Raw genomic sequence first — 25,072 nt, 5'->3', positions numbered from 1 at the left:
TGGCATTTTATCAGTATAAAATAGCTCAAAACAAACAAGTATTTTTTTCTATATTTCTTATTTACTCTAGTTGCCATTTTCTTACCACAGTTCAGTATCATTTCTACTCTGTCTTGTGTTACTTTTTAGAACTACAAACATTCCACTCCAAATATACAGCAATGCCAAGGGAAAAAAAACAGGAGACTTTTTTGGCTGATAAATCTCAGAATGTGTCTTGCAGGTTTAGATTTCTCTAAACCATTGCAAAAAGGCAATGAATGACACTCATCATTTGTTTGTCAACCAGAGTTAGAATAAAGGCAATTCTCTTTCTCACTTCATCTTCATGAAGTGAGAAAACAAGGGTAGTTCTCTTCATGAAGTGAGTGGTTAAGCCAGGGTTATCCCTCTTTTCCTTATTTTACTCAGAGACAAAGGGTAAACTTGACTTTGGTGATGTTTAGACAGCAAGAACAAGCCCAGATCATCTATAAGTCCTCTACGTGTCTTAAGCTCTCATGATCTGACAGTGATTTCCATTTTGTTGGCAAAAAGCAATGCTGGTGTCAAACCTTGAACCACTACCAATCATCCACACGTACCATTTGTGTTTTATTTATTTATTTTATTTATGGCTGCGTTGGGTCTGTTGCTGTGCGTGGGCTTTCTCTAATTGCGGCGAGCAGAGCTACTCTTCATTGTGGTGCGTGGGCTTCTCTTGTTGCGAAGCACGGCTCTAGGCGCACGGGCTTCAGTAGTTGTGGCACGTGGGCTCTAGAGCACAAGCTCAGTAGTTGTGGCGCACGGGCTTAGTTGTTCTGCGGCATGTGGCATCTTCCCAGACCAGGGCTCGAACCTGTGTCCCCTTCATTGGCAGGCAGATTCTTAACCACGGCGCCACCAGGGAAGTCCCCACATGTACCATTTGAATCAATACCCCAACCAATTTATATCACGTTTTTCTGCCTCTGGGGAGAAACAAAATCTTAATTTCTGTTTTTCTTTTCTTTGTCTTAGTTTTGTCTGTGTTCACTTAAAATACTTCCAGGAATACTTAATAATTGTTTCAGGTAGGACCCAGATGATGCTTTCTTATTTTTGAAATGCCAGGAGGTATTATCATCTGTGAGACATGGTGTTCAGTGAAAACCATGTGAATGAAGCAATTCTTTTAGAATCCTGTAGGGCAAGATTAAACCCTGAATAAATAATCTGAAAATCTTTCAGGTTAGTTATCATTTTACAAGTATCCAGGAATCATGGTTTCTCTAAAAGGAATTTACTAAATGCATATTTATTTACAGACTTTATTTCTCAATAAAATAATGAACGATTAAGCTTATCCCTTTCTATCTTCTCAGAACCTTGCCTCCATGTATTTACTTCCTTTTTCGTGTGTCCTTAAATTGCCTCTTTATCACTACTTTGTGCCTTCAAGCATCACAATTCTCTTACCTTAAAAAACATACAAAATGAAATACCTAACTACCTAACCTTAACTTTGTTTCCCATCTAAGTATTATTGTTTTTTATTGTTTTAATCTCCAATTACCATTTCCCACACATTGTTTGTATCCCCTACCTCACTACACATATCTTCTTTGACTCTCTACAATCTGTCTTCTGCAAAAAATATGATTTCTTCAGCATATAATTATTGGTCACTGACTTTTGGTCACCGATGTAAAACTGTAGAGATAATTGTTTATCAGATACATTCCTGACCCTCATGGAGCTTGTATTCTGGCTGTCTTTGAGGACTTTATTGATTTCATAATCATAATGACCTGATTCTTCTAATGCTGCATTTGATCAATCCACACCTTCTCGAAGTGTTCATCTGTGTTTTCAGTACAGAGGACTGTGATTTTTCCCCTAATGTTATATTCATATTTTGTGCTTTTTCTTTCTCCTTCTAAGACCTAATTGTGAGTCTCACCCAATATTCTGACTTTGACCTTTTTATGTCTTTTCCTACATATTTTGCTTACTTAGAGGTTTTATTCTCTCAGTGCTCAAAATTTGCTCATTCCTGCATTTATGTAGCCCTTATTTCCACAACCTCGTCCCATATTTTCAATTGCCAGTATCTCCAAGTCACATATTCAGACTCATACTTACCTTCCTTTAAGAAAGAATCTCCCATAAAATAAATGAAATTGAGTTATTTGTAGTGAGGTAGATGGACCTAGAGTCTGTCATACAGAGTGAAGTAAGTCAGAAAGAGAAAAACAAATACCGTATGCAAACATATATATGGAATATAAAAAAAAAATAGTTCTGAAGAACCTAGGGGCAGGACAGGAATAAAGACTCAGACGTAGAGAATGGACTTGAGGACACGGGGAGGGGGAAGGGTAAGCTGGGACGAAGTAAGAGAGTGGCATGGACATATATACACTACCAAATGTAAAATAGATAGCTAGTGGGAAGTAGCTGCACAGCACAGGGAGATCAGCTCAGTGCTTTGTGACCACTTACAGGGGTGGGATAGGGAGGGTGGGAGGGAGACACAAGAGGGAGGAGATATGGGGATATATGTATATGTATAGCTGATTCACTTTGTTATAGAGCAGAAACTAACACACCATTGTAAAGCAATTATACTCCAATAAAGATGTTTAAAAAAAAAGAAGAAAGAAAGAATCTCCTACTCCTGGTTTTATTATTTCGGTTATTGACATTATCATCAACACAGTTAATTCTCTCTGAATTGCAAATTGTCACCTCTTCATTCTCAACTTATATCCTTTTCTTTCTTTGCGTCTCCACCTCTGTCGTCTTAGTTAACTCCTGGGCTATTGCACATGTCAAGGCAACTCATCTCCATGCAAATATTCTCCTAAACCAGGCCACTCTTCACATTGATGCAGGGTTAATATCCCTAAATAATGATGCCTGGTCTCCAAATCATCAGAAGCTCTTCATTGCCTTTTAATTGGCTTTAAAGTCTTCCTATGTTCTTTCCCAAATTGCATTTCTGATTTCATCTATTATTCTTCTATAAACTGTGTTCTTGTCCCTCAAACATGCTTTGGGTATTATAAATGTCAACTTTGGGCCATATCATTTTTTTAGTATGACCTGTAATTTTGTGTCAATGGTGAAAATGGTGAATTGGTTTGAAGGAATCAAGGTAAGCAGGCCTGTAGTATAAGGTTTTCTGTTTATCTGGCTAAGAGTAAGGTTGTGTTTACTAGTTATTGCAGCTGTAGATGACAGAAGGTAAAGTTTCCTCTGGTGTCCTTGTTTTTGTCTCCCTTGTATCTTCATGTCCCAAACTTCTTAAATAAGGTCTGAGAGATGATGCTCTTTCAGTACAGTTCCCTGTTAGTATGTAGGAGCCCTACGGATGTGATGATGGGGTGGACAGGTGCTGAGTGTAAGGTCAGGGGAACGGAAGCTTTCTACAATCCTATGGTTTGAGCTCAGTCTTCTAGTGAGTCTGCGGCCTTTCACTGTGACTACTCTCACCCTACCCGACCCCACCCCACACCCCTTAGGTGAGATAGGAAATCTAGAATTTGCCAAGAAAATTAGGCACACTTCCAAATGGCTTTTTCCCCTCTCCCTGTAAGAAGCAGAGGAGATTTTTCTCTCCAGTCTTCACCGTGAGAACTTGGTAGGGCTCCTGGAGGTAACATTGTTGGGGTGCCCCTAAGACTGGTCCCCCTAGAGTTCATATCCCTCCAGCTTTCCCACACTGAGCCTCCAGCAATTTGTTAATTACAGTTTACCTTTTCCTCACCCAGTACAGGCTCCAGCCACCGTTCCCTTACCCAAGTTTCTGCTTTGCTAAGTTGTCACTGTCTATATCTGCCTGTTGTCTCTTCAGTTTTGGGGCAGCAGTTTCCCCTGTGATCTCTATTCTCTGAAGGATCTAAGAAGAGTTTTTTGAGTTTTTGTTGCTATGAAGATGAAACTGATGCTTTTGAAGCTGGACTTACATGCTGGACTGGAAACCAGAAGTCTTCCCCCATTTTTTTTTTTAGAATAATCTTTTCCCACTCCTATACAACCTTCTTTGCCTACTTCATCTCCACTGTATTCTTTAAAATACTAATATAATCTACTATCTTTTATGAAGTCTTTCCATATCCACCAAATTTAAGCCATCTTTTATCTGTTGAACTGCATAGCAATTATGATCTACATCAATCCTTGGTATTATATGCTCACAGTAACCCCAGTGAGCTGTATATCATTATTATTATCATCCCCATTTGATAGATGATGAATATGAGAGACAGCGGGAATTTAGTGTTTCGCCCAAAGTCATAAAGCTCACAAGTATCAGAGTTTGGATTAGAACCCAGCTAGTCTGACCCAGAGCTTATCTACTAAATAGTACATATTGTTAGCTTTTTCTCTTAGAGTCTTTTGGGTATGTTTCATATTTTCCCAGTCATAACTTGTCCATCTCCCTAACATCCAAATGCAAGACACGGTGTCTTCTATATAATAGTTATCCAATCAGTAACTTGTGATTGATTATTTAATCAATTCTTAAATGATTATTTCCACTGCTAAAATCATATTTATATCTATTCTTTAAATTTTTCATGAGAGTAACAATAATTTGCAGCTGTGTTCTAAGCACTTTACATGTAGTGTATCGTTTAATCTTTACTGCAACCCCATGAGGTTAAAGTATCTACTATAATGATCTTATTGCTTCTGAGTCCTGGAGAATTTAAATAGGCTGCCCAAGGTCACATACCTAATAAGTGGAAGAGTCAGGATGTGAGTCAAAGCCTCCAGTACCTGCAGACTTAACTAGTGGAAAATCCAGCCCACAGCTTCTGCTGTTTATTTATTAAAAGAATATGATAATCCTGTTTTCTGTTTCCATAAAAATCAATATTCTCTTCTTATTTGCTTTCCATGCAATGGATCAAACAAAATCAAAGTTCTTACCATATATCACTTACCTAAAGAAAAGGGTTTATGATTTATATTTTTATTTTACTTTTTAATCTCAACTTGGCAAATGAAATCGTTGCAGAAATGCTGTTAAGCCAGTAATGTTTCCAAAGGCATCTTGACAAGAAAAGACAACTAAAGATGTTGTTCAGTGTTCTTTTAGTATAAAGATTAAGAACTACAGAGTCCTTTGAAATTCCTAGACTTATAGGAAGAACCAGCCAATTCCATTCATATTTCATCTTCGTGTGATTGAGACATTCTTGCTTCTAAGCAAATTAGAAGCTTTCAAAATAAGATGAATCTACCCTGTGTTGGCATGTCACAACTAGAAGCCTCACTTTTATATGAGAACATTGCATACTGAGGGGAAAAACTTGCAGCACCAAATTTGATAATAGTAAATAGTACTGAAATGAGACATTCAGCTGAAAAACATGTTTTAAAAATAGGTAATAATGACTCTCAAGAGAATAATGTCTGTAGAATAAACTGTTGGAAAGGGTAAAAATAAAGAAATGCCAAATCTATTCATTACACAGCTCTACAAAAAGCAAATAGAAGTGATATAATGACAGACAATGTCTATCAAATACCATGAGAAAATTTCATTTGACTTGAGAGGTGCTGCATCTGTGGTTGCCATTTTGACAACTTTGAGGAAACTTTTGTTCTCTAAGTATGTTTACATTTCACAGGCTGTAAAACTTGCAGATGCAAATAGCCGGCACCTTGAAAATCTGGGGGCAGGGGAATGAAAGTAAAAAAAGAGATTGAGGGCGTTTCAACTGATAGTCATTATCTATCATTCTTCTATTTTAGAGTGAGAGACAGGTAGAAATTATAGAGAATGTAGAGCCCAGCTAAGTAAGTCTGACTCTGAGGAAGGGAGAATTTGCTATCTTGAGAGACATATTGCATCGCATTTAAAAAAAAAAAACATTAGCTTTATTTTATGAGCAAGAAAAAAAAAAGATGAAAATTGCCTACAATTTAAAACAGGGAATGAATTCAGATCACTTGAAGTGGGAAATTGTCTTTTATGATTTGACCCTAGGGCAAACGAGTATGATTCTGCTGAGGGCACTGGAGCTTTAAAAATACAGCTTTCTTTTAAAAGTATTAACTGTCTACTTTAAGAAGACATGTCAAATTTATTACCTTATGGCATAATAACTCAATGAAACATTTTTGAAAACTCAAGATTGTAGCTAATAACATCTAAAAGACAAATTAGAATCTTTACTCTCTACAGACACCAAAGTTAAAAAAGAATGTCCAGGAAGCATGGTGATGGATTCTGAATGTGGCTGATATATTTTGGCCTCTAATGTCAAGAAACAGTAGTGATTTGAACAAAGTACACTTTGATGCTGAATATGCCCTATTTGACACTAAGTCAATTTTTGAAAACATGTCCAATTCTTTAAAGTTTTTAAGGTAAAAAATTGAACATTAATGAGAAATTTCTATCCAGTTCTTATTTTAACTAATTAAGATGTGAAATATAAAAGCTATACCCTAAGAATCTTAAGAACTTGTAATCATTACACATGTACAAGCAAAATTGAAGTATTAATCTGAAAATTTACAGAAAATATCAGGAGGCAGAAAGTATGGGGAGAGGTAAAATTCAGACAATATTTAGTGAATGCCTATGTTCTAGAGTATTACATCTAGTAGTGTTTAATTAAAGTATGATAGATTTTACAAACTTAATTGAATGCATACTGTCTAATATATGAGAGTTAAGTAACATTTTAGATGCCCAGTAGAAAGCTGTGAAACAGTCCAAAATCAAACCAACAAACAAAAAATTCCACTTATGTAGAAATCTGTCCCACGAATGAATGTTGTTGATCATTCCATATAGTTACATTTAAATAAAGCTGGTTTAATGATTTATCATTAAGTTCTAACTATGTTGTGGCAGCTGAGACTTTTCAGTTTTATTATCTGCTTTAACAAGTTCTGAACTTTGTGTGGGAGGCTAGATTCCCCTTGACCTTCCCCAAGGATTTTGCTGGATAGAAATAGGTAATTCACCTATAAATAGGTAATTCTCAATGAAGCAACTAAAAGTTTATAAATGTTCGAAAGTGGGTCTAGTCTGAGCTTGCTAGATAAAGAACGAGTCTATTTCTGAAAATATAATTTAATGTAAGGTTTTATAATTTTGTGATACAGTACATAGTTCCTGGATAATTCATAAATTTCTATTAATAATTTTAAGAGGCTAAGCAACTTTTCACCTTGATGATTCTCCAGAAAAAATATGACATTGCAACAAGTCTTTTCCACTTACAAAGTCAGACTTACAGATGCTTGGGTTCTAGAATTTAAAATCCCCAAAGACCAAATTTGCAATGGTGGCTTCTAAATTGCCATGCACGGTCTTGCAATCTTAAATTTTTTAATGGATAAAACTTTACATTTACACGCACTAATGCATCACACAGGAATTGACTTTCTAATTTTTGTGTTTGACTGTGGGATTTTGTAAGACCAAAATTGAATATGCAAATCAGAAGAGGCCAGGAGGGGTGTGCTTTGGAAACTCACCCCGAGTCCCCTAACTTTGCTAACTTTAATGTTACGCCGTATATAACATTGTTTGTCTTGTACTGAAATAAGTATACTGCAGTGAAATGATGGATAATTATCATCCCCAGTGAACTATAGTTTTTTTGCGGTTTTTTTTCTACACTGAGTTCCATGATATAGCCCTAAAATACAAACATCAGATTGTCCCACATTCTTTTCAGTGATGTATCTTTGCTAAACTGCTTTTCAGTAGTCGCTGTAAGAAAAAGTAAGTACTGGGGAAGATAACTGTGAAATAGGGAATGAAGGTGAGGGTTTTCGATCTGATTTCAAGGTTTAAGAATGTGTGCCCAGTAGGCACACATTCCAATAGAAAGTAACTGTGGCTAATTAAGAATGAAATAATTTGTTTTCAGTTTGTATGTTTTAATTTTTAAATGCCTGTAATATTGTTGGAATACCAATAAGCATTAAGTTCTTTGGACTTAAATACTTAATAAACAAAACTGCAGTATTGCTCCCCACCTGGGCTGCTGTGAAGAAGGTATTGGGAGAATTCCTAACTTTGTAAAACAGATTAAATTTGTGTCAGTGAACACAATTACTTTTTTCCCACTGCCCTAAACATTTGACCTTCAGCATCAGGTTAGCAGTAAAGCATAGAATGAGATATATTTGCTGTCTGAATTAAACATAATCTGCTTTTGAGTTAGAAGTTCATCAGTCTCATTATGTATGCCATACTATTTAAGAGCTGAGCTACTAAATGTGGAATAGTTTCATACAAACATAGTTAACATTAATTTACCTTATTTGGAACTAGATCAAGGCTCTTTCTTTACATCCAGTATAGGTTGAATAGACTCCATATTTTCGATAAAGTCTTAACTTTATAAAAAGGTAATTATTATAGCTAATTGTATTATATTTCCTCATTCAGGGTAATGTTTTGAAGCATGTTCCATAAAGTGTAGTCTAAATGTACTGGAAGTCATCAAGAGTGTAAAAAGTAATCAGATGAAGGAAAACTTAGATGATCTTGTTTAATCAAAATAGCGTGGGTTTACAAGGCGGGAAGGTGACGGGGGTGTTGGTGGTGGTGTGATGAATTGGGCGATTGGGATTGACGTATATACACTAATATGTATAAAATAGGTAACTAATAAGAACCTGCTGTATAAAAAATAAATTAATTAAATTAAATTTTAAAAAATAGCATGGGTTTAAAGAATGCATGTTCTTAATGAATAAGCCATGGTTCTTGGGAGGTTTGACAGATGGAGTGTAGGTGTATCTTGGTTGTGCATGCCACATATATGTCTTCGTTTTCCAAACAAGAAAACAAACAAGTGACATCCTTGCAAAGAAATGTGAAAGAAAACTTAGAAAACTGTTTCATTGCTGAATTAAAATAGTGTGTACAATTTTCCTAATCCAATATTTGCTAGCACATAAAATATATTTCATAGGACAATGAAGATAGAAGACTGTTCACTGATGCAATAGGGAGACTTTTCAACTTTTCAAATTATTTCCACTACCACTCTTTTATATTGAGGAAAATCTATATATAGATTTATAATAATTCACATGTCATGTTCCTTGGTTATTTTTCTTGATTAAGATTTTTTTCTTTATTTTGCCAGACATTATAAGGGTTCTTAGCAAAGAGAAATATTTTCAGTAAGGAACATTTTTTTTTAAATAGATACAAGTCACTTTCAGTTTCTCATCTGTCATGTAAGTCATTTGGAAGTCATTATTCCCATCCGCATAACAAGACAAAAAGCTGAATAAACTAAAAGTCAACAACTCTTCCTGATCTGTTAGAGAATTGAGGTCAAAGGCAAACCACTGCCTCCAAATTGGAGACAAACAGGAGAAACAGAATCACAGCTTCCTGGAGCAGAAGCTCACGAAGAGAAACCTCTGCAGGAATCAGAACTGGGGTAGGAAATCCTAAACTATAACTGATGAATTGTTGCAGGCTCAATGTGCACACATTTGAGAGATTAAAAAATCCCAGGGGATTCAGTGTTGGGGGCTCCACACTTGTGTAAGTTTTAACTTCAGTAGTCCTGCCATTTCTCACAGTGAAGATAGAGAGACCTCCTCTCTGCTTTGAGCTGGTGGAGGGGAAAAGTAGCCATTTTGAAATTTACCCAGAACAGTGTGTTCTTAATAACAAGACCTGCCCTCAAGAGAGAGCACCAATAAGTATTGGCTATTGCAACAGCTAAATCCAAATCACTGATAACACCAAATGTGGATGAGAATGAGAAGAAACAGGAACTCTCATTCATTGCTGATGGAACTGAAAAATGGGACAGCCAACTTTGGAAGACAGGTTGTCAGTTTCATACAAAACTAAACATAGTCTTACATTAGATCCAGCTGTTGTGTACCTTGGTATACTCACAAATGAATTGAAAACTTCTGTCTACACAAAAGCTTAACACACTGATGCTTACATAAGCTTTATTCATATTTGCTAAAGCTTAGAAGAAACCAAGATGTTCTTCATAGGTGAATGGATAAGCAAACTGTGGTACATCCATACAAGGGAATGTTATTCAGTGATAAAAATAAATGAGCTATCAAGCCACAGAAAGACATGGAAGAACCTTAAATGATACATATTGCTAACTGAAAGAAGCTAATCTAAAAAGGCTATGTACTGTATGATTCCAACTATATGACATTCTGGAAAAGGCATACTGTTAATTCACAATTTATGATTTAAGAACATATATCTCAGTAACAATAATAAATACCACAGGAAAAAATACTTTTAATTAGAAAATATGTTAATAACCTTAGTTTAGAACTACAAATAAATATTTAGCATAAGAAAGTATATATATATATTTTTTTTCATTCTCCCCCAATAAACGCCACAGAGGGAATAATGACTATGATGAATTTTGATGATGTCGGCAGAAAAATAAAATCCAATTGTGTTTAAATGGAGAGCTCTTTCACATACTAATGCAGTTGAGAAGAACAAAAGTTATCTATTGCTTAGAAAAATAACGTGGTGACTTTAAGAATTACATTTCACTTTGCAGTTCTTGCCTACCATTCACTGTTAACTTTGGTCAGCGTGGGAATCGGAACAACCAAAAATGAGATACAATATCAATCAGCCCCAGCAGCCTCTGAACCTGCTCTACATGCAGCATACAAAATATTTTATGTATTTGAAACTGACAGACAGGTTTGAGCAAACTAGGAGAAAAGGAATACACTTTCAGAGTGAACACAACTATTTGATCACTTTATGCACAAGTCGCATACCAAGGTGAATTTTATGAATCACATAATCATAGTGACACTCTTTTTAATATTGGTTCAAACAATTAAATATTATTAATATATAACAGAAAAAGAAAATGAGTTGTGTTTAATTTTCTGTGTGTGTGTGTGTGTGTGTGTGTGTGTGTGTGTGTGTGTGTTTGGGGAAAAATGAAATCTGTACTTGATTTAAATATATTCTGCCTCATGCTATAAAACATATTTCACTAAATAAAAAATATATTCATCTGTTACAAGGTAGTGGCCAGCACTTCCTGTATGTCAACTCATCTGGCCCCAAAGAAGGATACACTGCAAGAATCACTACTTCTCAATGCTTCCCAGCAAGCCTCGGAATGTGTACTGTTCGGTTCTGGTTCTACATGGTCGATCCCAGGAGCATGGGAGTATTAAAGGTACAAAAGGAAGATAGAGATTTGTCTTTCACTGAGATATTCAGAGCATGTGTTTAAACATTTTTTTTTTTTTGGTAGTCAGACAGCACCCATCCTGATTCTATTAACTTCTCTTTTCTTTCTGGGGCGATGGGACTTTGGCAAGCAGTGCTGTCATTCATCTTAATCTCATTCAAGATTTATGTCATTCACTGCTGCCACCTGAACTCAATTATGGTTCATGCTATTTAAAAGATTATCTAGAGATAAAAGATTATGGGCAGATTCTACATATATCTTCTAATAACAACTTAGATAGGGACAATGAAGAAATATGATGAGAGGGATAATAATGGAGAGAATTTTCTTCCACACAGTAAAAGCAAAGCACACTTAAGATTATAAGTATATATCAGCTCACGCTAAAAACAACATACCTGCTTCATTTTTAACTAATTTAATATAAGAATCTGCACCAAATGCAAATGTCTTTAAAGAAACAAGTTGCTGCATTTATACTTCTTATTGCATGAGAGATCAATGAATGAGCTTTTCATTCATTAGGAACCAATTTTGAAATCTTAATTTCTAATTCAAAGATTGTATATCAGAACACAACATGTAGTGTTATTGCTTTGAAATTATAGAGTCATTTATTATTGGGATAAATACAATTTGGAATTTTTGTCTTTATCTCAAACATTGTCCCTTATAAATAATAACAGCTATTATTAAGTGATTCCTATCTTTCTGGCTGTTCATTTTAACTTTATATGTGTTATCAGTTTTAATTCTCACATTCACCTGATGAGGTAGTATCTTTTTCCCAAATTTTTAGTAAAGAAACTGAAACTCGAAGTGACTTAGTAATTTTTCCATGATTACACAACTAGCCAAAAATCTGATTTCAGAGGTCTGACATCCTTTATCCAGCATTGTTTCTCAGATTTTCTGCAGTATTCAGAGTTGTCTAAGGAAAAACATGAGGGAAAGAAGGAATAAACGGCCTTATCAATTCTAGCCATTGATAGGAAAGAGAGCTCTTATCAAGTAAAACTAAAAACATGCAAAGAAAGTGGTGGAGTTATATGGATTCTATTTAAATGTCCATTTTCCTAAATGTCCATTTTTAACAGTTTGAATACATGTGAGTCTATGTAGATCATGAGAAAAGTTTGCTTTTTTTTTCATTGTTTTTACATAATGTGAATATTCAGTAGATTAGCCTTTTGCTTATGCTAAATTTTGTCCAGGGTAATTTATAACTACTGATCTTAAAAAAAACTCTGTAACATGTTGTTTTTACCAACATTTTAAAACATCGATGCTGCAATTGAAGAGGACACTAGTCAATGGTTATTTGTTACACACGGAAGCAAATAAGAAATGGAAAGGCCAATGAACCATTCAATGGAATGCACGCGGATTCCAGTCACTTTCTAACAAAATGTTGCTTCCTCAATTTAAAAACACTGTCCGTATATCCTTTAGCTCTTCACCAGCTGGTCATTCAGTGCTATAGACTGAATGTTTTCGTCTCCCAAAATTCAAATATTAAGGTCGAACTAAGACAGTCAACTAGTTTAGTTACCTAGTTAAACAGCCCACTGCTTTAATCCATGCTTCCACAAATAACCTTTGAAATGGAAACGTTGGCCTCAAGTCTTGATTTCTGATAGCTTGCTTTTGGTGAGTACAGGTTTTTCTAACTGGAGGCCAGCAGTTAAGTGTAGCAATGCTTTTATACTCTGGGCTGCCTTCAGAGAGGTCTACTGGAAAGAACAGTGGAGGCCAATGGTAGTCAGGTTGACACCCAGGTTTTGTAGAGGAACTGCCCTACCCTACTCCAGATTGTCTTGGTAGGTTTGACTGTCACCATGGCTTTTTTTTTTTTTTTTACCGCCTCCATAGATGACCCAAGTGGGGCCAATCATAGTCATTTACAGTATTTGATGCAATGTTTATAAGAGGCTTTCTCTTTCTTCTGTGTTGCAAGTCACAAGGAAGTAGGCTACATCTGGGGCTATAGAAAGCCATCTTTCCCAATATGGGGAGAGAGATTGTGTGAGAAAGAAGCTAGCACACAGAGGGACATAGGACTAAAAAAAAAAAAAGGAGGAAACAGAATTGTGCCTGTTTTGTTTAAATCCTGGAGCCTGCTTTACCTGAGCCAGTAAAATTCTTTTTGTTACTTGCTATTGAAAAATTCCTAACTATGACAGGCACCCAAGGAGAAACTGTTTTCATAATGTATCCTTATGTCTCTGACAGATCACAGTTCCTGTGGCAAGTCTCTTTCTCAACTATTGCTTTTAATCTTGAATTATTCCCAGACTGAAAAACTTCCTGAGTATGCCATATTTTTATATGTGAGTGAATCAATTAAGTGGAAACCCATTCTTTTTACCCTTTAAATCAAGGCTTTCCAGCAACATGCTGTTTGTTCACATGCAAGTTTATTCTTTCTTTTAATCTCTAATTTGGGTATAACAGTGTCACATTTTACAACATTTTCTACGGTGGGGTTTTTCAACTGATGTGTTGCATTTGAAAGAACCTGTAGTTACAGCATTGGCAAGTCTGATGGACAGATAGCTTCTTACAAAAGGTCTGAGAACCCAACTTTGTGCATGTATTTTCTAAATTAACCAGAAGTCCAACTAATATTATCTGGATTTGTGGTGAGGAAGAACCTCCTCTTTTGCATATTAAAAAGAAATTTTTAAAGAATAAAATAAATGATAATGTCCACTGAGGGCATGGATGTGGAGAAATAGATAGTCATTGCTATCAATATGCAATTATAAAGAGCATTTTGGAAATTAAAAGCTTTATAATTTTTATACTACCTGCCAAAACATTCTACATCTATAAATATTTATAAAGAAATAAAGATAGATATGCTTGATGTTTTATTTATAAGGTTCTTCATCTCACTGTTGTTTATAGTAGGAAATATTTGAAACGACCTGTATGTCAAATATTAAGAATTGGTGAAATATAGTACATTCACTCTTACAATGAAATACTATGGAGAAATTAATTCTATGAATGAATAATTAATGATAAACAGAAGTATTTATGATTCATTAATAACCAAAGTAACCAAATTAACAAATGTGTATTTTAGAATGCCATATAAAAATATATCTAGTTTTATATATGTTAACATATGAATATCTATATCTATATATTAATTTAATAAATATCTGTATCTGTGTGTGTGTATATATATATATATATATATATGAAAAATATATGGAAAGATAGACACTAAAATGGTAAAAGTAATTACCTCTAGATGGTGAAATGAAAAGATTTTTTTCATTACTTTTACTCTTATTTATTTTATAATTTTTCTACATTAAACATGTATTACCTTTCTAATGAGAAAAATATATATTTCTAAAGGGTCTTGATGTTTGAAAAGGTTGAAAGACACTGCTCTAGGATATGCCATAAATAGGTGACTTCTTGAGTTAATAAATAGCAAATACAATTCTGGAGCATATGGTAGATTATAACTGTGCTAATCTGAAACTATTTCTTACACTGATTACATAAATCCTTTAGAAAGGATATGGCAAAGAAAATACCTACAGTGAAGTTTCATGATAGAGCATCTATAAGGCCATAAAAATAACAAGGTATTCCTAAAAGAGATTTCAAATTGCAGATTGTGAGAGAATGCTTTCTTGTCAGCACAAATTTTATGAAATTGTATTAAGTGCTATGTATTCCTTGCCCTTCTGTGCTCTGTTCTGTATCCCAGAGAACTACACTTTCCCGAGTCCTTTGCTGTCTGCATTCCTGAATAACTTTGGCCAACGGAAGGTACTGGCCAAAGATCTGAGGGCAGGAAGAGGAGACAAGCCTTCCTCCTCTCTCTGTCTCTCTTCTTCTCCTTCTCTCTGTCTTTCTCTCTCTGTCTCTATATCTATATCTCTGTCTCTGTCTGGCTGAGTTTCTGCTGCATCTCATCTGTGACTCAGTTCCCCTAGAGAGTCCCTGCTTCCCTGGCTCTGGCTCCCACCAAGGATGCCTGCCAAATGCCATCTCCTTCCAGCAACTTAGCTTCACTACTCCCTCCCTTTGACCCTCTAGTTTTCAGATTGGAGACATCTTCCTGTACATACTAATCTTCCTGTACATACTAATCTTCCTGTACATGCTAATCAAAATTTCCTTGGTAGTTTCTCATATCTTCCATAAACTTGGTACCCATTCCCTATATTAAAGGTCCTCTATTTGAAATATGTTAGTTTATATTTTCTAACTCAGCCCTGTCTAAGTGCCCACCCCAATGAAAACACAAATCTTTTGAAGACATTAACTGATAAAACAATGAAAAATTTTGAGTGAGCTTCATTCAGTTTAAACTTGTCCTCCTTACATTAACTTATTAAAAACTTACTGTTTAGTAGGGGGGGACAGAAAACAAATTTAAGAAACACAAATAGGAAAACTTCAATTTGTGATACAATACTCTGGAGCAAAGTAAACTGTTTTCTGCTATAAATAATTACTCATGGTCTGCTGAGAGAGTTATTTTATATTGAATGGTAAGAAAGTCTCTCTGAAAAATATGAAGTTTGAATTTAGATTTGAAAAACCAGAAAGATCCATTCTTGTGAATAACTGAAGTAAGCATGTTCTAGGCAGAGGAAACAAGCTAATGGAAAAGCTCAAAAGTGGGAGGTATCTGAAGGCCAGTATAGCTGGCACAAAATAAGCAAGAGAGCGAGATACGCTAAGAGATAGGTAGGAACCAGCTCCTTCAGGGCCTTGTAAGGATGGTAAAGAGATTAGATTTTATCGTAAGAATCACGGGAAGTCATTGGAGAGTCTCTTAGCTTAGCCTGCTATAACAAATTAACATGGCCTAGATTGCTCAAACAACAGAAGTTTATGTCTCACAGTTCTGGAGGTTGAGGAGTTCAAGATCAAGGTATGGGCCAATTTGGATCCTGTTGTGAACCCTCTTCCTGACTTTTCACTGTGTGCTCACCTGTCAGAAGGAGATCATCTCTCTGTGTCTCTTCTTATAAGGACACTAATCTCATTCACAGGGACCTCACCCTCATGAGCTAATAACCTCCCAAAGATCCTACCTCCCAAAACCAAAACATTGGGAATGAAGGCTTCAACATATGAATTTGAGGAGACTCATTAAGTCCATAGCAGAGAGTTTAAAATCGAGGGATAGTAACACCTCATTTGAAAAGTTTAGAAGATCTGTCTGGCTGCTGAGGTGGAAAAAGGACAGGACCTGGGGGTAGGAGGAGGCAGAAAGTGGAAGTGAAACAGGGAGACAAGTTAGAAGATGACTTCCAGGGGTCTCCGGCAGAGAAGATATAGCTTGGTTTAAAGTGGAGTATAAGGATAAACTGGAAAACAATTGCTACAAGTAATGAACATGACTTAGATCTTCACTGGCATATTAAGATTATTTTCTAATAAAGCACACTTTAATTGTATTAGTATATAGTGAAGGACATCATATAAAGCTGGGGCAGTCAAAGAAAGCATACAGTTGATGAGATCAAAGTGAAATTCAATTATGACGTCCCTATTACTTTTTAGGGTAAAAAGCCAAGCAATTCAGTTTATCCCAGCCTGCAAAGTAGAGTGCTGCATGATGGAGGAAATGTTTTACGGAACTGGAAAGCCTGGTAGTATAATAAGTGAATAATATTCAGGATAGTGAATGAATAATATTCAGAATAATAAGATAGCTATACAGGCATCAGTATCCCTTGATTCACAGGCTCACAAATTATGGAACATGCTATACATACTTTATTTTCTAGGTCAGTTTCTTTCTGTCTTTCAATTACCTACCTACATATTAAATTAAAAGCACTCTTTAAATGGTTCTGGTCTCTTTCTCATTCACATTGCCAAAAGAGCCCTAAGTGAAACCCAATTAATTTCCCATGAGATTATTTAGTTTCAGTAGTTCATCTTCTAGCTTCTGGCTTGTTCTGATATTTAATGCTAGCTCAGGTGAGTTATTTAATATCTATGGAAAGAGGTAAAGTTTGACACAGGACAAGAGAATGTCTCTGCAAATGACTAATATCCTTTGGTTACTCCAGACTCATGTTTTAAAGATACAAAAAGGAAGTGAACTTTTATAATTAATACTTTTTGTAATTTATAGAAATTTCTAATTGCTCAGGGGGGGAAAAAACGAACTATTTCCTAAAACTTCTTTCAGTGTTAACAGGTGGGTTAATATATCTAAATGGGCTTCTAGAAGGCTGGTGTTCATATATCAGAACAGTTAGCCACCAGGTTGAAGTGGCCTTGATTTTAAAGTTGAGTTTTAGAGCTACATGATTTCTGCTAAAACCTATGGAATTTAGCGTGTAAATATTCCATTCGGGAAGCCATTATTGAGGTGGCCGCATGCTTGTGAATTCTGCTTTGTTTTGTTTTAAGGTGATATTTAGGACGATAATAAGATCAGAGAAAAAAAAAAAAAAAGCCGAGAATAATATCGGAGGGTTACTGTATGCCATACCCTGAAGTCGTTTACATGTATTGATTGATCTAATCCTCACACCTTCCATGAGGCAAGTAATGACATTACCTACATTTTAACAGATGAGGAAAATGAGATACAGGAAGCTTCAGGAACTTGTTCAAGGTCACAGAGCTATTTACGAAATGGCTCCAGCATATGCTTTTAATTACTATGCTCACTGCCTCTCAGAACTAGATGGGTTTTTTATGGCGTATTTTATTTCCATATTTTATTATTCAAAATCATCTTTTATTTCCTACAATAGTTACTGAAATCTGTTCTTTAAAAGGTGCTTTGCGTATTTCCGGTTCTACATATTGTAGTGTTTCAGTATAAATTTGATTTGAATTACAAATGTAGCAAAAAAACAAAAAAAAAATTGGTGTAACAGTTATTTAAATCGTCCTCCTAAATGTGTAGTGTGTGTTAAGGTGGTGTGGGAGATGCTTTCGGTATTTCTTTTTCTATAATTGCCTGTGTGACAAACCATTTAATCCTTCTGTGCTGCTGCTTTTGGTGATTAACTTGTGAATGAGCCGTTCCGACTACAACCTCTTTGTCAAACTGATCCAGGCCTCCTCTGGTCAGTTTCGGAGTCCTCTTGGGTTTGTCATAAGAACTATAGCTGTCCTTTTAGAAGAGTTGGACCTTTCAGGGGCCCATTTTCTAGGATAAATGCAGGAGGAACTTCTGTTTATTCCCTGTGATGTTTCCAGGCACATGAACTTCAGAACGGGAAGTTTAGCAGAGAAGGAAAAGAGTGTCACTTCAATTCAGCCTTGTTTCTTAAATGCAGGATGACCTTGGGCCCTCTGGGGGATGGTGCAGAGGCATAGTGCACCAGCGAGGGCCAGGTACTGTGAGATATTCTGGAAAGGACTTCTGACACATCAATCAGCAACTACCCTTATCACTATATATAATAATATAATCAGAAATAATTAAATAATGAATCAATGAAGTATTGTGTGTGAACAGTTTCTAGTTAACAAAGGAAATGCATTTTAAATTTACATTCATTTAATCAGGGCACTGGGTTACCACTTAGTGCAATGAAGTAATAATTTACAAGATGGTAACCTGTGTTAATGACTTGCCCCAAAGGTTCTGGTTATTACCATGAGATGTTATGTTACCACATAGATGAGGACCTGGCCCATTTCTCAATTATCACTAGTGCTCTAGAGATTCTTCCAGTGATATGTTGAGTAAAAAGAGAAAGGAGGGGGCTTCCCTGGTGGCGCAGTGGTTGAGAGTCCGCCTGCTAATGCATGGGACGCGGGTTCATGCCCCGGTCCAGGAAGATCCCACATGCCGCAGAGCGGCTGGACCCGTGAGCCATGACCACTGAGCCTGCGCGTCCGGAGCCTGTGCTCCGCAATGGGAGAGGCCACAACAGTGAGAGGCCCGCGTACCGCAAAAAAAAAAAAAGAGAGAGAGAGAAAGGAGGAAAATGTTAAGTTTCGAAAAGGAAAAATATATTTTAGAAAGTTGAATATGTACTTGTATTCATATAGAAATATATATACAAAATTAAATAGCTACTAGTTTGTATGGCATATGCTTCAGACAATTTACACATCAGATTTTTTTGTTTAATCCTTTTCTTTATTATTAGTGCTTAATTTAACAATGCATTTTTTATGATGTTATGTTATTGTGAAAGTTGTTGAGAGGCACTATCAGTATTCGGTCAATAATTTTATTCCTTTTTTATATGCATTTTAACTGTCCCAGACTAACCAGTTCTCTCTCATTCCTGTCACATGCTAAACCTCATGGTCATTATTTCCACAGGTGGTGGTACACTGCTTATCAAAGACAGCTTTTTTTGTTTTGTTTTGTTTTTGGTTTTTTTTTTTTTTTGCGGTACGCGGGCCTCCCACTGCTGTGGCCTCTCCCGTTGCGGAGCACAGGCTCCGGACGCGCAGGCTCAGCGGCCATGACTCACGGGCCCAGCCACTCCGCGGCATGTGGGATCTTCCCAGACCAGGGCACGAACCCGCGTCCCCTGCATCGGCAGGCGGACTCTCAACCACTGCGCCACCAGGGAAGCCCAAAGGCAGCTTTTGAGAACAACATTCGATAGTGTTTAAAAGCAGAAACAATAATATATGCAGATATCCCCAGGCATAAAAGGTTGGAAGTGTGTGTAGGAGTCACTGAGCATACTTAGCACATTTCTGCCCTCTAAACAGACTTGTCGAAGCTCGAGATTATACCCTACATTTGAGCATTTCATACTAATTTAGCATAAACATAACAAGTAATGTACTAAGGCGGTAATTCGCAACGTGTCTCACACACTGCTGTGTTGCAGTCATTTGTAAGATGTGACACAGGTAATACGCAAGAACAGTAGTTAAAATGAACCCAGGTACTTTTTAGTGATTTCCTCCCTTTTTTGAGTATAGATTCAAGATTCTCCCTATATTATATCAGTGTGCTGTATTTAATCTGACAGGTCTTATTGAATAGAAGAGAAGAAATGTAAGGTTGTATCTGATGTGTCAGGCATTTTGTCAAGCAGTTTGCATGACCCTCAGGACCATGTGATGAGGGACACCGAGGAGAGTGCGTCAAACACAACATATCATCCATCACATAGTGAGACTCATGAGCTTCTGTTAACAACTTAGCAAAGGTGGGCACACAGACCTTGACAGCAAAGATACTTGGATAGGACAGGTAGAGGAAACAATGCTGACATGTGCTGTGTATCTTTTATTGTAGATAGTAGACATATAAACCTCAGGATGGTAAAAAAACGCTGCTGCAAGTTTCTGTTAAAGTATAAATTATCAGGCTGGGATGGCACTACATGAAACGCAAAGGGTGACACTCAGAAGGAGCTAATCGAATATGACCTTCAAATTAGACTTTCCCTTTAGAGTATAATAAAAGCAGGAAAAGAAAAGTGACCTCAGGTTGAAGAGTTATGCTGCTAAAAATTAAAATCAAGTTACCGTTTTAGGACAGAGACATGGGAATTTGCAAAAGAAGGTATTTCTTACCCCTGCCTACAAGCAGGCTAGATGCAAAGTCACCTTGAGAAAGAACCAAAACTCAGCTTCACGTAGAAGTCTGGGTCCCAAGCTGAATATTGCTTCTTAAAAAAAAAAAAAACAAACAAACGAACAAAAAAAACATTTAACAGATTCATAGTTAAAGCAACTTTTCTTTTACATTTTTATTTTGTGAAATCTGTCAGTCTCTATTTTCTTTATAGATTTTGGCCTTAATACTTTGCTTAGGAAGCCCTTTCCTGTCATAAAATAAAATATTCTCATTTTTTAAAGTTATCTCATAATTTTGACTTTTTAGATTTAACTAATTCATCCACTTATAATTGATTTTGCATATGTATGGTGAGAAGTTAGAAATTCATGATTTTCTTTCCAAATAGGAAGCTCGTTCTTCCAACATCACTGATTCAGTACTGTGTCCTCCCCCTGTTGATTTGACATGCTTTCGTAATACGTTAAGTTCATATATGCATTTGTAAACTTTCTACAGATGTATGAAAGAATGATTGTTTCTTCATTGGATGCAAAGATAGATGCACAGAGAGATGATAGAAACACAGAGATAAATTAAATCATAATCCTCTACATCCTTACTCACTGTTATCTACGTAATTTGTCAATTTAGGGAAAAAAGGTATTTTAAGTTCCTCCAGTATAAAGTCTCAGTTTGTCTTTCTGTTCTTATTGGTCTCAGCCCTTACATTTCAAAGCCATATGGTTGAATGCACGAAGATTCAAGACAGTTATAGGTGCTCAAGGAATTATAACTTTTATCAATATCAAGTACCTCCTTTATATTTTCCTGAAATCTTATTTTATCTGTTAATAATATGGACATTCTTACCATTTAAAAAATAAATGCCGTAGACATATATACACTACCAAATGTAAAATAGATAGCTAGTGGGAAGCAGCCGCATAGCTGAGGGAAATCAGCTCCGTGCTTTGTGACCACCTAGAGGGGTGGGATAGAGAGGGTGGGAGGGAGATGCAAGAGGGAGGAGATATGGGGTTATATGTATATGTATAGCTGATTCACTTTGTTATAAAGCAGAAACTAGCACACCATTGTAAAGCAATTGTACTCCAATAAAGATGTTAATAAAAATAAATGCCTTAACACCTTACTCATCCCTTTATTTTTAACAGTCCCATGACTCTTGACTTTAGTTATGTCAGTTATAAACAGCATATGGCTGGATTCTGTTTTCCGTAATCTGAGCTTCTTTTTTTTTTAATAAATCAATTCAGTCCTTTCACATATGTACAAAACGTTTTTCGTGTGTGTTTTCTATTAGTCTTTTTCTTGTTTCATTATCTTCCCCTTTACCTCTGCCTTTAATTAGAGTGATTGTATTTCCTTTATTCCTCCTTATTCCCAGTGTTTGTAAGTTTTAATTGCTGTATATTTTTTCTAAAGTGGACATTTAATTTTTAGTAAATCTATTCAAAATATTTATCCATTTTTATTGAAAATTAATTGCATAGTTCTAACCTATCCACCCCTCAAATTAAAGAAGACCTTTGGCAAAATTTTACTGACCTGGCTCATCCTTCCAAACAACTCTATGGCTTACTAAAATTTGTTGGAACATTAGATTCATGGTGTAAATAATTCATCTACTCTCCTGGCAGTCGTATTCTTTAAAATGCCTTAGACCTCACCGGTATATAATTATCAAGTAAGACTATATGTTTTACAGTTACCTTTGCTTACTACTCTTTATTAATTCCTCTGCAGTCCGCTATATTGGATTCTTTTTGTCTGATATGTATATCAGTTTGCTCAGGGCTGCCATAACAAGATATCACAAAGTGGGCTACTTAAACAGGAGACATTTATTTTCTCACAGCTCTGGAAGCTGGTGGTCCAAGATCAAGGAGTCGGCGGTTTTGATTTCTTCTGAGTCCTCTTTCCTTTGCTTGCAGATGTTTGCTTTCTCACCATGTCCTGGTCTTTCCTCTACGTGGGTGCATTTTTAATATCTCGTCCAATGTACAAATTTCCTCTTCTTATGAGGACACCAGCAAGATTGGATTAGGGTTCACCTTAAGGGCCTCCTTTTAATTTAATTACCTCTTTAAAAGCTCTATCTCTAAATACAGTCACATTTTAAAGTACTGGGGTTTAGGGTTCAACATGAACTTTGGAGGGTCACATGCAGCCCATAGCATGTTTTATTCATAGGTATTTCAGAAACAGTGCATGGCTGGTAAGCTTTTTGAGTTCCTGATTGGCTGAAAGAAACATATCATGGATCCATACTGGAAAGATAGTTTGGGTATGAATTTCTAGGTTCAAAATTATTTTTCCTTAAGTAATTGAAGGCACTCCTGCATTGTATTCTAATGTCCAGTGTCTATCTGCCATGTAGAAGACAGCTGTCTGACTGATTATTTCTCCTCCAGGATTTTCACATGTCCTACTTTTCTCGCAGGAAGTGGGTAAAATATTCTTTTAATCCTTGGAGTTGATAAATTCTCCTGGGAATTTGATGGGCTCTCATCATTTTTCACCTCCGGGAGGCTTTCATCTGTAATTTATTTAATTATTTCCTTCTAAAGACATCTATTAGACTGATGTGGAAACTTCTGGATCTATCCTTGCTATCCCCTACCATATATTCTCAAAGTTTTCATCTCTTGGTCCTCTGACACTGTGGTCTTGGGAGGATCACTTGGTTCAGTTTTCCAGTTCACTTTGTGAAATTTAATCTGTATCGATTCTGCTATGCTGTTCATCTCTGGGGACTTTACTTCAGCAATCATTTCGTTAATTTCCAAGAACTCTGAATGCTTCTTTTTCATATTAGTTTGTTCTATTTTATAGATATGATGGACACTTGAATCTCTCAAGGGAATTAATTACATTTCTTTATATATTTCCCCATTTATCCTATTAGCAGTTGTTCTCATGGTGTTCAGTACTGGTCTCAATTTAATTCCTGTCTTTCAGAATTTTCCTCAACTGTCAGGTTACTTACTATTGGTTTTCTATTCCTATATGTGGATGCGTCTAGATTGGATAATATTACCATGTGTATTTTATTGTATCAGACCAAGTAAGAAATTTTCTTTTCCTAGCAGTGAATATGCATTCTAATTCAAGATCTCCAGTTTTATTGCTCTGGTGTAAAGAAGGAGATGCATTTTCTAGTGGACTTACATTTCTGATGTACTGCTGGCTTGTTTATTTGTCGAGGGAAGTACAAGTACTTTGTGGCAGTCACAAGGCCACCACCTCACTTCTTTGGTCTCAGTGCCCTTTCGTGAAAACTCCCGTGTCAGATCTCCCACGCCAGCAGTATTTATCCACCTGTGTGTCCTAGGTATGAATGCCTGCATCAGTAACTCCTAACATATGGACTGATCTGGCTTTTTGTGGAGTCCTTTGATTAATTATGAGCTAGTGACACATGCGTAGCTTCTTCTCTATGCTGTCCACCTCTTAGAGTTATTCCAGAATTCCACTGCGAACAGTCACTTTTTTGTTGGTCTTTTTTTCACCTGTAGATGTTTGCAAGTTCCTCAGTTTTGTTTATGTAATTTCAACCAACAGTTTCCATTTGGTTTAAAACTTCCAGAAAGTCCTTACTATTTTTGTATGTTGGTAGATGTGCTCCTAAGTTTCCTGTGCTTCTGTGGATTTCTTTCAGTATTTTTCCTGTCTTTGCAGCGGAACGTTCTTGAGGTGTATAAGTAAACATATGTTTTTAGTTAGCCATCAGAACCAGGAACCATTTTTCCAAATATTTACAATTCTGCAGAATACACTAAAAAAAGTAAACTCCCTTTTTTTTCTGTTTGTTGTTTTACAGTCTAAAAATTTCCCTCATTTTGAAGGAAGATGTTTTGAAGGCATTTTGAAGGTAGTCTGTACAGTGATTAGTTGGGAGAAAAAACATGGAGGTATCAGGCTAACACTGAATGCTACACAGGTCATTCTACTATTGAGAAATATTTGGTTGGTGCTTTATGTCTGATTACTCCTAAATAGTCTGTCTCTTTCAAAGAATGTGAAGTTAATGTTGTAGAGCTAAATACAAGTCAGCCACTTCAATTTCCACATGCATAGTAGCTGTAATTTTTCTCAGCTCTTCTTCTTCTGATACAGCCAGTGATGTTTTTTGCAAACTAGCGATGTTCAGGAAAGGCAATCAACTGGAAACCTATGTCCTAGACCCAGCTTTCTAAGTTGCTAATGACTAGAAACTTACAGAGTTTCTAAAGCTCTCTGGTTCTCATTCCCCTTATTTACAAGCACCCTAGTGATGCATTTGTAAAAAACCTGAAAAATCTGAAATTGTGCCCTGAAATCATTTTTTTTTTAAATCCCGTGAATGTGTCAGCTCATTATGGTGAAGTTGCCTAGTTAACTT

At 36.1% G+C, this 25,072-nt stretch overlaps 1 protein-coding gene across 1 annotated transcript in view; it reads left to right on the top strand.

Annotated features, from left to right (window-relative positions):
• Positions 1 to 25,072, top strand: part of MALRD1 (MAM and LDL receptor class A domain containing 1) — a 592,374-nt gene that overhangs the window by 429,852 nt on the left and 137,450 nt on the right. Inside the window, 1 exon segment of the mRNA XM_032621667.1 lies at positions 11,002 to 11,159. Within this exon segment, the coding sequence (XP_032477558.1) occupies positions 11,002 to 11,159 (158 nt within the window).

This window comes from Phocoena sinus, chromosome 2, assembly GCF_008692025.1.
Source record: "Phocoena sinus isolate mPhoSin1 chromosome 2, mPhoSin1.pri, whole genome shotgun sequence".
In the NCBI taxonomy this organism is placed as follows: Eukaryota; Metazoa; Chordata; class Mammalia; order Artiodactyla; family Phocoenidae; genus Phocoena; species Phocoena sinus.
Note: the sequence above shows the minus strand (reverse complement) of the source record. Positions and strands in the feature narration are given on the sequence as shown.